General features: G+C 41.5%; 1 protein-coding gene across 9 annotated transcripts in view; it reads left to right on the forward strand.

The window, feature by feature from the left end:
* The window catches only part of LOC119955409 (multivesicular body subunit 12B-like), a 185,960-nt gene that overhangs the window by 18,833 nt on the left and 153,057 nt on the right, over positions 1–14,070 (forward strand). For 8 of the 9 annotated variants that reach the window (XM_038781497.1, XM_038781498.1, XM_038781495.1 and 5 more), the window contains one exon: positions 5,745–5,846. In XM_038781497.1, the coding sequence (XP_038637425.1) occupies positions 5,754–5,846 (93 nt within the window). In that variant the 5' untranslated portion in view covers positions 5,745–5,753. Of the gene's footprint in view, positions 1–2,888; positions 3,010–5,744; positions 5,847–14,070 lie in introns of those variants that run through there. The other variant, XM_038781499.1, reaches the window with a different exon arrangement.

Here is a 14,070-nt window from a genome sequence, read left to right on the forward strand (position 1 = left end):
GTAAAGTCTGGCAGCTTTCAGAGTAAATTTACAGAGTAAATTGCAAGGATACGCAAAGTTGTATGAAAGCTGCTTGTACAGCCATAAATGACAAATTTAGCATTTCATTTTATATGATCTATGAATATTATGGAGAAGATTTAGAAAATACACTGCAGTTAGTTGTTTTGTTTTTGTGTTCTGTTCTTTGTTGTTCAGTATGCAGACAGTAATATTACCTAAAAGGTTGGTATTATAGTTTTAAAATTAAACTACATTGTTAGGTAAGAATTCGGAGATGTATATCAAGTTGTTTGTAATTGCTTACAATGTGTCAGCATTAACGCTGGAAAGCTCAGGCTTCTATTTGAGGTTTGAAAAACATGTATGATTTCCTAGGTTTGTACCTTTTAGTACTGATGATTTTATACAGATATTTTATACTGAAGACTGTGTCTGAAAGACATGGTTGGAAAATGACAGGGCAGTATCTTGATTTTGAATATCCCTTTTGTACAGTGGGCTTAATCCTATGCCATTGGCAAGGCAATACAGTGGCCTAATGTTAAACTGGCAGGATTCACTGGTTTATGAAAGAATTGAAGAATTGTGCAGCATTAAAATTAAATATTAGGAAGACTGAAGCTATTGTTTTCAGTCCCCGCTCCAAACTCAATTCCCTTGTTGCTGGCTCCATTCCTCTCTCCCTGGCAACAGTCTGTGAATAAGCCAATCTGTTCGTAACTTCTTAGCCATATTTGAGCCATATTTGTGTGGCTTCCAATCTCGCATTTGTTTCATCTCAAGGACTGCCTGTTACCCCCACCATGACATGAGCAACCTCAGCTCATCAGCAGCCGAAGCTTTCATTCTGGAGGTCCGTACCTGTAGACTTGACAAAGCATTCTGCTTCCTGTAAACTTGAGGTCATCCAAAACTCTGCCGCCTGTGTTTTAACTTGCACCAAGTCCCATTCACCCATTACCTCTGTGCTTGTTGATATACATTAGTTCCCAGTGAAGCAATAACTTGATTTTTAAAATTCTTATCCTTGTTCTCAAATTCCTCAATGACGTCGCCCCTCCCTATCTGTAGTCTCCACAACCCTTTGAGAAATTTGCGCTTCTAGAATTCTGGCCACTTGTGCACCATTGGTGGCGTGATATTACCGTTGGCTGCCTTGGCCCTAAGTTGCCTCAGCCCAAAATTCTGGAATACCCTTGCTACACTCCCGGTCTACTTATGTCTCCTTTAACCTCTCTTTGAGCAAGCTTGTGGCTGTCTGACCTACTATCTCCTTATGTGGCCCAGTGCCATATTTTGTTTTACAATGCTCCTGTGGAACACCTTGGGACATTTTATTGTAATAATAATCTTTATTAGTGTCACAAGGGCAACACGGTAGCACAGAGTTTAGCACTGTGGATTCACAGTGCCATGGTCCCAGATTCGATTCCCGGCATGGATCACTGTTTGTGCGGAGTCTGCACGTTCTCCCAATGCCTGCATGGGTTTCTTCTGGTTTCCGCTCACAAGCCCCGAAAGACGTGCTGTTAGGTGACTTGGGCATTCTGAATTCTCCCTCCGTGTATCCGAACAGGCGCCGTGGCGGCTAGGGTTTTTGCGCAGTAACTTCATTGCAGTGTTAATGTCTACTTGTGACAATAAATTTTTTTTAAAAAAATAGACTTACATTAACACTGCAATGAAGTTACTGTGAAAATCCCCTAGTCGCCACACTCCGGCACCTGTTCAGGTAAACTGAGGAAGAATTCAAATGTCCAATTCATTTAACAAGCATGTCTTTCGGGACTTGTGAGAGGAAACCGGAGGAATCCCACGCAGGCATGGGGAGAATGTGCAGACTCCGCAGGGTCAGTGACCCAAGCCGGGAATCAAACCCGGGTCTCTGCCGCTACAAAGCAACAGTTCTAACCACGGTGCTACCCATAGTGCTACATAAATATAAGTTGCTTCATTCTCTCCCACACATCTGAAGAGCTGTTTTATCACAGGTAGACTTTTGTATAATAGATTAATTCCAGAAGATGAATAATAATATTGGGGTTGGTTTAGCACACTAGGCTAAATAGCTGGCTTGTAATGCAGAACAAGGCAGCAATGTGGGTTCAATTCCTGCACCAGCCTCCCTGAACAGGCGCCAGAATGTGGCAACTAGGGGCTTTTCAGAGTAACTTCATTGAAGCCTACCTGTGACAATAAGTGGTTATTATAGAAGCTGGTTTAGCACAGTGGGCTTAATAGCTGGCTTGTAATGCAGAACAAGGCAGCAGTGCGGGTTCAATACCCGTACCGGTCTCCCCGAACAGGCACCGGAATGTGGCGACTAGCGGCTTTTCACAGTAACTTCATTGAAACCTACTTGTGACGATAAGCAATTATTATTATTATAATGTCCATATTGAAAGAATAGTAGAATGCAGTAGTAGAATGCTGTAGTAGAATGCATTCTGATAATGTGGCAGTGACGTGTATTGCTATTTAATAAGGACAGAATAATTTTAGACTTGTGGAGTTTCATTATTATGTCTTGGGAGGTTTCAGGAAAATATTTCTCAAAGGTGACCCTCTGCTGTAAGAATGACTTGGTGCTGTTCTCGTCTCAACATGTAAGAAGTAAAGGTTTATGTTGAGGTATTGAAAACTGTCTTGTAATGGTATCAGTCATAATTGATGTAATGATAATATGAGTAAGCCTCATAGATCTCCAAAGTTAAGTTGAAATAACGCGGTTTCTAACATTTCAAACATTTAATCTGTGATCAAAATACTCCTTTTGTTGGAAGTGTTTTTGTTTTGGAATTTGTCCAAAGGTGATTAGATTTTTGTGTCACTTCCTGTGCGTTTTTCTTTTGCTTTCAATGTTGTGGTTTAACTTCGCTACACAGTGAAGTCAGACTTTCTAGAACTTCGTTGCTCTGTCAATTGAATTCCCTAACTGGATAAAAGCAGCCAAACTTGCCAGCATACTTCTAATCATAGTGAACAGAACTGGATTGACTCTGGAAGGTAGGAAAGGAGTCATTAAAGTCAACAAATTTTACTGAAAATGGGAAATTTGTGTAATGGATGTTAGTGATAAGTTTGAGAGGTATATATGTAAGCACTGGCATTTTGGTTCTCTGCTCCACTCTCCAGTGTACCTGGAGAGTTCCTCGCTGCCCGGGGGATGTGCGGTTTGGGTGGATTGGCCACGCTGAATTGCCCTTATTTGGAAAGAGAATAATTGGGTACCCTAAATTTATTTAAAAAAATAAATAATAATAAAAATGAATTCAATTTCATGTATCAGGATAAGTAAGGAAGAAAATTAAAATATAATAAATTACTTTATAAATCATAAGCTGAAATTCCTCTTCAGAAAAGTAGAGGAGTAGCACATTAAATGACATCATGGGAATACTTACCTCTTGAGATGCTTCATTCGCTGTGAATGCAGTTTTAATAACATCAGATCGTATCCATTTTGAAATGGAAATTTCACACCCTCGTCTCGCTAGTTTTTGACAGAATCCCTGCTGAATCTGGATATTGTGGGGGCCAAGAAGTGATGCTCGGGTGCTGTTAACTTGTCTGTGGAATTGTCAACTTCACCGAAAGGAAGTCATAATTATTGCGCAACAGTTTTATAATTGCAAGTGTCAGGAGGATGTGGAACTGATTCATAAGAACATGCCGTCAGGGCCAGGCCAATCAGCCAATCATCTATCTGCTAGTGTAAAAAGGGCAAGATGAGAATGATCAACTTTTTGTTGGGGATGGGGGGGGATGATGGGGGGTGGGTGGGTGGGGGGGTACAACGCGCATGACACCGAGAGTGTAGTGGGTAGAATCTATCATTTGATCAGTATGGTACTTCAATTTGTAGTTATAATAGAATGAACATGTGATACCATGCTCACTTGATGGGTTATCTTACTGAATTTAAATGGAGTCTAGTTATAAAACCAATCTCTCTACAATACCCTGCCTTTTCCTAGATACTTCGAGTGCCTTTCTGGTGTCTTGTGTTGTGATCTTTGAAAGTCTCTAACTGTATGAAAAACTCCATCCCTGTCAGAGACTGACCAAGATCAAAGGTCTTTCCAGCACAACAATGAAAACTCTTTCCAAGTGCTGGACACACGAGCAAATCACATATTTTGATTCTGGAGCAAGCCACTTCAGTTATATTACAGTATAAGCCACCTTCTGTCCAGGGCCCTTTTTTATTGACAAGTGGGGGAAATGCACTTTGCTTTTAAAAAGTAACTGCTGCAGCTTTGGTGGAAAAAGGGAGGGGTTGTGGGAATCCAGAAATGAGGCCCAGTTTAATTGCGATTGCAATGGAATGTTTGAAAAATAACGTGCATTCAATGTTATTCTGCACTGTACAATATCGGGAAGTAAGAATTATTCCCGAATTGTTTTGGCAGACTGGAGCAAAAGTAATTCCTGGGGTAGATTTTTCACGAAAAGCAGAACAATTTTAAAAAATTTGACCTGAAGCAATATACTTCATTACTAACGTTAGAAACTTTACTCTTTGGGACAAAAATGGAAAATCTATAAGTTACTTTGCTGCTGTTCAATAATTAATGTATTGAGCACTTGAATGAAATCGGGTTGATTTGGGTCAATTTTACAGCCACGCTGACAATCCTCTGCAATTAAGACAACTCTGGTGTTTGAAACCTGACAATATTTTAGAAATTTCACATGTTGAAAGGAATTATTTTAGACTCTACAGTTTACATTCCTGTGTGCAATTGATGCATTGTGCTGCTCTGCTGTGAAACACCACCTCGCTGTTAGTACAAGAATCCCAATGTTTGCCTTAAGTTTCATTCTCATTGAATTGTCTGACAAATCTGTTATGACCATATTGATTCCTTTTTATTAAAACTGAAATGCCAATAATATGTTATGGCTGAATGTCATGCTGTAATGTACTCCCCTTCTTGCTAAGTGATATTGTTTTTATGATGCACCTCGGGAGAATGTAAATGCCTTTTTCAGTCGGCTACAGGCCGCATGCAACCAGCCTGTGGTACAAAGTAAATATACATCGAGTACAACTTTGATAGTCAAGCTTTACACTCTTCTTCCCCCGCTCCCCCATTTCACCCCATTCATTTTTAATTGTGTTTTTGTTCCTGAATTCTTCTGAAGCACATTTTCTGATTGATTTATATTTGATGGTAAAGAGCCTGTAAGAAACTGATGCAAACACGGAAGTAATGAAATGGGCAGATGCTTAGCTAAAATTCGGCGTTGCTTGCGACAATTTGCAATCCAGTATTTTATTTTCATCTTGCAATACATTGTATATCAGGCAACTGCTTCAATTAATGAGCTTGCACTTCGAGACTTCCGGGATCAGTACTTGTTTACACAACTGAGTTACTCATGGGAGTCTCTTTTCTAAATATCTTCTGGATCAAAGCTACTTTATCAAAGCTATTATTATTATTATTATTATTATATTTCCGAAGTGTCCAAAAGACGGACTTAAAATAATAACAGAGGTTTACAACAAGGGAATGTTTCACTGCAGAAGTCCCTGTTCTGCTGTTGATGACCTGTTTCTGTGGTTGGATCCGTCCATTACTGTCGTTGGTTTTCCCTGCAGCTAAGCGATTGGATGTCTGTAACATTCGATGGTTGGTAGTACAAGTATAAGAACTTTATCTTGTATTGTTGTTTGTATGCATTTTGGTCGTTCAAATTCAAGAAAACTTGTATGTTTTTCTTGCTCTTTTCAGTGTCGCTCAATGATGCCCGAATTGTGGGATTTCTCTATGGATCCAATCACTGGTGTAGGAGTGGTCTCATCTCGATATCGGGCACCTTCCAGTTATGAAGTAGTGAGTACAGTATTCATCTCTGTAATTTCTATTTTATTTTTATTTAATTTTTTTTCCGAGTACCCAATACTTTTTCCAATTAAGGGCCATTTAGCACGATCAATTAACCTGCCCTGCACATCTTTAGATTGTGGGGATGAGACCCACACAGACATGGGAAGAATGCTCTTTATATCTACCATTTTATTTTTTGTGTCTAATATTTTTAAGAACAATACATTTTACTTGAATCATCTGCCCATTTCCTGTTTTTAAAAAAAAAAATCTTTTTAAGATACTCATACATAAATGAAAGGGATGGGGTAGCACGGTGGTCAGCACAGTTGCTTCACAGCTCATGGGTCCCAGGTTCGATTCCCGGCTTGGGTCACTGTCTGTGCGGAGTCTGCACGTTCTCCCCGTGTCTGGGTCCTCTGGGTGCTCCGGTTTCCTCCCGCAGTCCAAAGGTGTACAGATTAGGTGTATTGGCCATGCTAAATTGCCCTTACGCGAGGTGGGGTTACTGGGTTATGGGGATGGGGGGAGGGTGGTTGTGAGATTGGTTAGGGTGCTCTTTGCAAGGGCCGGTGCAGACTTGATGGGCCGAATGGCCTCCTTCTGCACTGTAAATTCTATGATTCTATGTAGTGCATTGGGGCTGAGGACTCTAATCCCGGCCCTGGGTCACTGTCCGTGTGGAGTTTGCACATTCTCCACATTTCTGTGTGGATTTCAGCCCCACAACCCAAAGATGTGCTGGTTAGGTGGATTGGTCATGATAAAGTGCCCCTTAATTGAAAAAAGACAAACAATTGGCTACTCCAAATTTATAAAAAAAAAATGAAGGGGGGATTTTATAGAAATACAGTCCGATTAGCCTGGCCACCCCCCACACCTGTTATTTCACCTCTGAATTATTTGCATCTTTCTAATCCATATATGATATGGTTATTATAATTAAAATTATATCTGGAAATGTTTAAAACTTTTTTTTTGCTTTTAAAGTTGCACTTCTTTCTTCCCAGTGTATCAGCCAATTCGCTGTTTATTGAAAGCGCATTCGATAGGTGACTGTTTTTAGTTTTTCAGCATTTCCCGCCATTTCAATTATTTTTCAACTTATTTTTTTTTAAGCTTTCACTTATACCAAACAAATGACAAAATAAGCATTTGTCTTAATATTTCTAACTTGGACAAAGTTTCTTTTGTAATCTACAACAAAAATATTTTCTGTTTGGATCTCCACTAGCATCTTCATGAGGTAAATTAATTATCTTCTTTGAACAGTAGTTGATATGACTTCAAAACCCAGTACATAGCAACGATCTTTTGAATTTCCTTTTTGAAAAGGATATTGGGCGAGATTCTCCGGTTATTCACGCCGGTGGGATATTCGTGTCTTGCCAACAGCGCACCCCCGCTGCGTTTTCCTGGCTGCCTGGGGTGGTTTCAGTGGGATATCCCATTGACACTGGCGGGACTAGAAGATCCTCCTGTTGACCAATGACGGTCTCCCGCTGCCGAGAAACAGACCACGGGGGAAGCCAGAGAATCTTGCTCATTATGCTTTACCCTGTATAAACAGTGCATTTGTTTACATGTACCAGTCTAGGTATCTGTGGAGTGAGTTACAAGGCTATAATTTGTTTGAGTGCTCCAGGTGATGTTTATAAAGTGCTTAGGATTCACTTCCCAGTTGATGTGCAAACCCTTCTTTTAAATTACAGTCTCAAGATCTGCTTCTTAATGTGTGCATTCTTCTGTGGATTATGATGAGGCCATTGAAAATATCATAGATTATCTAACTGTGTCCACCTTTGTCAACATTCTGCCTGGAACTGTCATAGATTTGAACTATTAATTTTTGAATATTATTTATGGTATGTGAAAACACCTGACATCATTACAAATCTTTTGCAATATGCACTGATGTAATTTAAATTACAAGTACTCCCTCCCCAATCCACCCATCAGTTCCTCTTTGACAAGTCTTTCCACATTCTCTGCAGCGAAGAGCTCCTCTTTCAGTTTCAATCTCCAATCATCTTGCCCTCTCTCATCGTTTTAGTCATGCCTGCCACATAACTGACTAATGAGCATGGCCACCTCCTCAACTCTTCCATCTCATCTCATCTCATCCTCCCTTTGCACTTCAATGGTCTCAATTACAAACAGAGCCATCTCTGAATAATTTCCTTTTATTCCTTTCCAGGCACATCCTACTCCACTCTACAGTCCCCACTTCATTCTTCATATGCTTCTGAAAACACTCGTAATTTAGAATTATAGTTTCAAACAGTTGCCTGACCTTTGGTCCACCATTCAGTTTGATACCGCAGCTGATCTTCTCAATTGCTGTTCATACTTGATGTCCTTGTCCCAGCAAAACCTTCATTTTCTCCCATTCTTGTCGCTCCCCCAGATATATGGGGTGGAGATTGAAGATGCCATCATGCTGTCATCTGTCAGAACTGCTCACAACTCTAAGATGATCCTGGAGAGCAAAGATAACCCTTGACTTTTATTCTTCGCTAACACCCATCTGCTTAAAACCCTGTTCCTTATCCCCTCTACCCTCCCCTCTAACTGTGCAAAAGGTTCATGGGCTGCTTACTTATTACAATTGAAATCAGTTGTCGCAGCTGCTTTTGCTTCCTCATCTTGTCCATGAGGCACACCTTTGCTCTTTTAAGCCCGGTGCCAGTAAACTGTGACCGTCCATCTTCCCTTTCTGCCTCAGTGTTGACTGACGTTTTAAGTGACTCTTGGATTTTGTTTTCCTTCCATTCAAAGCCATAGTCGTCATCCTTCCTTGTGAACTGTCACCCCAATCCTCAACCTGATCTTTCTTTCAATATGTTGTTGCCTCTAAAATCTGATTCCATTTTTTGTGCAATCCCTTGTTTGAATTTCCAACCTGTTTCTAGCCAGACTACAGCATTGAAATGGCGCTAGTGAAATTACCCTCTGTGACTGACTGTGGTGTGTTGCACACTCCTTGTCCTTATCAATCCCTCTTCAGCTTTTGATGCTATCAACCAACCATATTGTCCTCTGCCTGTAACTTTTTCCAGTGTTCGGTGGAGCTGCTTGCTTCCACTTGTAACAATCCAGTGGTAACCAGAGTCTTTCATCAATGACTTGGATTCCTGTCTCTGCACGCTGCTTCAACAGATTCCCAATGCTCTGTTCTTGTCTTCCTCATCTCCATGATGCCCTTGGTGACATAAATCAACTGCACGATGTCAGGGTCCACATGTAGACTGACGACACTAAACTTTACCTCGCCACTATTTTCCTAGACCCCTCCACTACCTCCAGACTGCTTGCCTGACATTGGATGCGCTGCAGTTTCCTCCAATTTATCATTAGGTAGACTGTAACCATCATCTTCAGCGTCACAACAAACTTTGCACTCTCCCCAACCACTGTCTCCATTTGCAACTCCTCCGATACTGAAGCAGTCCGTGACCATATGCAACAAGACCTGGATAAAATTCAGGCTTGGGCTGAAAAGTGGCAAGTAACATTTGCGCCACGCAAGTGCCATCTCCAAAAGAGTAAATCTAACCTTTGCCCCTTGACATTCAATAGCATTATCACAGCTGAATCGCCCACTGTCAACATCCTGGGAGTTCCCATTGACCAGAAACTGAACTGGACTAGCCATATAAATACTGTGGCTACAAGAGAAAGTCAGAGGTGAGAATTCTGGCGAGTAACTTCCCAAAGCCTGTCTGCCATCTCCCAAGACTAGTTAGGAATTTGATGGACTTACCTGGATGAGTGCAGCTCCAGCAATTTAATCCGATTCTTTGAAATTTTGTACTCCAGAGGGCTGTGGAAGCTCGGTCATTGAGCATGTTCAAGAAATAAATTAAGATATTTTTGGGTACTAACCAGGGATATGCGGATAGTGGGGAAAAATGGAGTAAGGGGGAAATGTTCAGCCATGATCTGTTTGAATGATGGATCAGGCTCAACAGGCCGAATCGCCTACTCCTGTCCCAGTTCCTATGTTCCCACAGCACTCAAGAAGCTTGATGCCAGCCAGGACAAATCGGTCCATTTAATTGGCAGCCCCATCCACCACCGATGTACAATATCAGCAATGTGCACCATCACCAAGACTCCTTCGACAGAATCTTCCAAACCCGTAACCTCTACCGCCTAAAAGGACGAGGATAGCAGATCCATGGGAACACCACCACCTGCAAGTTCCCCTCCAAGCCACACACCATCCTGAATCCTGACTTGGAACTATAGTGCTGTTCTTTCATTGTTGCGGGTCACAGTCCCTAAATCCATTTCCGAAGAACACTGGACATTCGTAGAACACGTGGCCTGCAGCAGTTCGCGAAGGAGGCTCACCTCAACCTTCTCGAGGGTAATTAGGGATGGGCAATAAATGCTGGTCGAGACAGTGACTCTCCCAATCCATGAATGAATACGTTTAAATAAAAAAGAAATATTCTATGTATGTTTATATATGAAGTGCATAAAACAAAGTTCTGAGATTTTAGATCATTCACAAGTAGCACCAAACTTATGATTTAACGATGAGTCAGAATACAGGAGGGAGATAGAGAACCTAGTGGAGTGGTGTAACAACAATCTCTCCCTCAATACCAGCAAAACTAAACAGCTGGCCATTGACTTGAGGCAGCAAAGTATCATACAAACCCCGGTCAGCATCAATGGTGCCGAGGTGGGGATGGTTGACAGCTTCAAATTCCTAGGTGTGCACATCACCAGAAATCTGTCCTGGTCCACCCACGGCGACGGTATGACCAAGAAAGCCCCTATACTTTCTCAGAAAACGAAGGAAATTCGGCATGTCCACATTGACTCTTACCAACTTTTGCGGATGCACCATAGAAAGTGCTATCTGGCGACATCACAGCCTGGTATGGCAACTGCTCGGCCCAAGACCGTAAGAAACAACAGAGTCGTGAACACAGTTCAGTCCATCACACAAACCCGCCGCCCATCCATTGACTCTGTCTACACCTCATGTTGCCTTGGGAAAGCGGGCAGCATAATCAAGGACCCCTCCCATCTGGCTTATTCACTCTTCCAAATTCTTCCATCGGCCAGGAGATACAAAAGCCTGAGAACATGCACTAACGGATTCAAAAACAGCTTCTTCCCCAGTGTTACCAGACTCCTAAACGACCCTCTTATGGATTGATCTGATCTCTTCACACATCTTCTCTACTGAGTAGTAGTACACCCCTGTATGCTTCACCTGATGCCTGTGTCTATGCATTTACATTGTGTATTTATATTTTCCCTATGTTTGTTTTCATGTATGGACTGATCTGTCTGGACTACACGCAGAACAATACTTTTCACTGTACCTCGGTACACGTTACAATAAATAAATCCAAAAAAAATTGCATTAACAAGATATTCCTCCTGCTTGGGCTGTGCTGTTTGCTGTTGTGTGTTCAGTTTGTATTATGGTATAGATCTCATTTTGTTTCAGATGAATGGCTATGATGGGGATTACTACAAGCTTAGCCAGCACTTTATTATTTCCAATTGTGTCATATAAGCTGCTGCTGCCTTTCTCTGTAAGCAACTCTGCTGAGAAAATCCTCTTAGAAACGAAGAAGTATTACATTTGTAGGCATATGTTGCAATTTTCTAAGTGAGTTGTAGTGAATTTTTTGGTTTGTGAGTTTGCACAAAGAAGTTATAACAATTTTCTCCGTTAATGTGCTGGAAGACATGCCATTACTGTCTCCCTAGTGTGGCAATCCAGCACAGAGACGGAAGGCAGCATGGCCTCTTCTGCCCTGTAACCATTCTACGATTCTAAGTGCTATTCTCGCACTGTGAAGGTAATGTCAGTACAACGGAAGGTGTCCGTTTTACCTATAAATTCAGAACTCGTGTCTCAGCATCAATCTGTTTAACATACTTCCATCCCAACCTAGAAGACACCGACACTGCCACGTGTTTTTCACTTAAATACAAAAGAGCTAGCAATTCTTGTAACTGGTTCCACAATGAGATGCCCTTCATCAGAAGCTTTTGAAATCATTACATTAACAATCATGACATTATTCCCACAACTGCATTTCAGACTTGCTTTACGAAGGCAGTGCTTAGTTTATATGCATGTTTATAATATATTAAAATTATAGTTGGGGTGCAGTGCAAAATTGGGACTGGAAATAAAATCAATCACTCCCTGTAATAGAAGCGCGATATTAAGGTTAAACTACGGCCTGTAGTTATGCCCATTGCTCCTGCGCAAAGAGTACATTGCTCAACTATTCCAGCCCTCGCTGTACTCTGCACACCAAGTAAAGCATTGTAATTGGGAATTTCTGCTTTCTTGCTGAAGCAAATAAAATGTGGAATGTTTTTGAATGACAATAAACATACAGTTTTATTCAGTATCTTTTCGTGCGATGAACATGCTAAGGCAGTTCACGATAGGGCATAAGAAATTAATCTGAAGGTTGAACTTTAAGGAGCAACTGAGGACTTTGTCAAATAAATGGGTTTCGAGAGGTTTTTAAAAGCTCTGGCAGTAAAGTAAAGGCATGAAAGATGTTTAACGTTGGTGGAAAGGAGGTAGTGGGTGTGGAGGCATTTAGTGCTGCTAAGATGGAAGTTGGCAGTTTTTGTGCTGCAGAAATCATGGAAGTCTAAATATGTTTTGCCCTGGGGCTTGGAAATGGGGTTGTGGGATTCTCAAAATCAGCCAGGGACATCTCCAGCATCTCGTCCGAGACACCAGGATCAGCAGGGCTCCTTAACCGGCTTCACCTCATTCTCACCTGTACCCCTCAGGATGGACAACAGGACTTCAACTGTACGGAGGGAGGCTTCCACCAAGCAGAGTGCTCTCTCTGTCGCAAGAACCTCCTTGTGCACTGCCACTGCCTTCATAAAGACACCTCGCAACCCCTGAAATTGGATTTTGACATACTGCATTGCAGAACCAAGCCATTCATACGGATTAATTTCATCGCTAGTGGCCATCATCCGCCGGTGTACAACGTGCAGTCAGGGTGCCAGTCCTCCAAAAGTATCGGTGCCACCAAAGACAGGGCACACGCTAACTTTTTCCAGCTACCACAAATCGATGAGAATTAAAACCTTTCAACTCGACTCAGTAGGGCTGCAAAACACTGACCAACAGCTCTTAATGCATTGCACTAACCATGTAGACCAAGAAAAGACAAAAAAATATATACACAAGGATAAATATTAAGATTGAAAGATGAGCAGAGCCGGAGCTTGTGAAAATGCAGCTGCTTCCATGCTTGCGTTACGTCGCGTCTGAATTCAGTTTTTAAAAATGCTAGTCTTGCTGTATTGCTTACGGTACATTTCAAATTATAGAGTATTCTTTTTAAGACAAAATTGACGTTGTATTATCTGGAGTAGTCTGTCACATTGAGCTGTGAAGAACAAGGACCAATTACAGATTTTGTCCCTCTAAACTTGGGTTGTGCTAGACTAGCGAACCGTTTTAACCCACATAATGCCCAGATGAATTAAACGGCGGTCACTGATGATGATGATGGAAATGGAACTGTTTAAAGTGATTAGAAATATTGCCCAGCGTTAAAAAGCGCCCTGTTCTCCCCAAAGAAGCATCTTGATATTTAATTTTTTAAAACTTAACGGCAGAAGCGCAGCATACGCAACCGTATTGCAAATCAATACAAATTGTCTCTTTGGAGGCTCACAGCAAAGGTAAACCACTTTCGAGATGAAAGGAATAATGAAGAGTGCAGAATTCTAGATAACATTTGAAAACTGCATTGCTGCAATTTTGTGTGTCAGTGCATGAAAATGATATCCGTGACCTGGTTTCAAAAGCACTGTTAGGTTTGCATTGTGTATTCGGTGCTTGCTTCATGTTACTGTGCACCAACAGGTAGTGAATTTCATTAGTGTGATTGTCGAATCGTTGCTTTGACAGTTTTGGCCTGAAATATGTATGTCATGTTGGGTGATTTGTGAAAAAGACTAATATGTATGCACGCTTTAGGTATCATCAGCCTCAACTGGCAGAGTAGAGGTTCCCAAACTTAGAACAGTACAGCACAGAACAGGCCCTTCGGCCCTCAATGATGTGCCGAGCAATGAACACCCTACTTAAACCCACGTAACCCGTATACCTGTAACCCAACAATCCCCCCATTAACTTTACACTACGGGCAATTTAGCATAGCCAATCCACCTAACCCGCACATCTTTGGACTGTGGGAGGAAACCG

Source organism: Scyliorhinus canicula, chromosome 21 (genome assembly GCF_902713615.1).
Source record: "Scyliorhinus canicula chromosome 21, sScyCan1.1, whole genome shotgun sequence".
Lineage (NCBI taxonomy): Eukaryota > Metazoa > Chordata > Chondrichthyes > Carcharhiniformes > Scyliorhinidae > Scyliorhinus > Scyliorhinus canicula.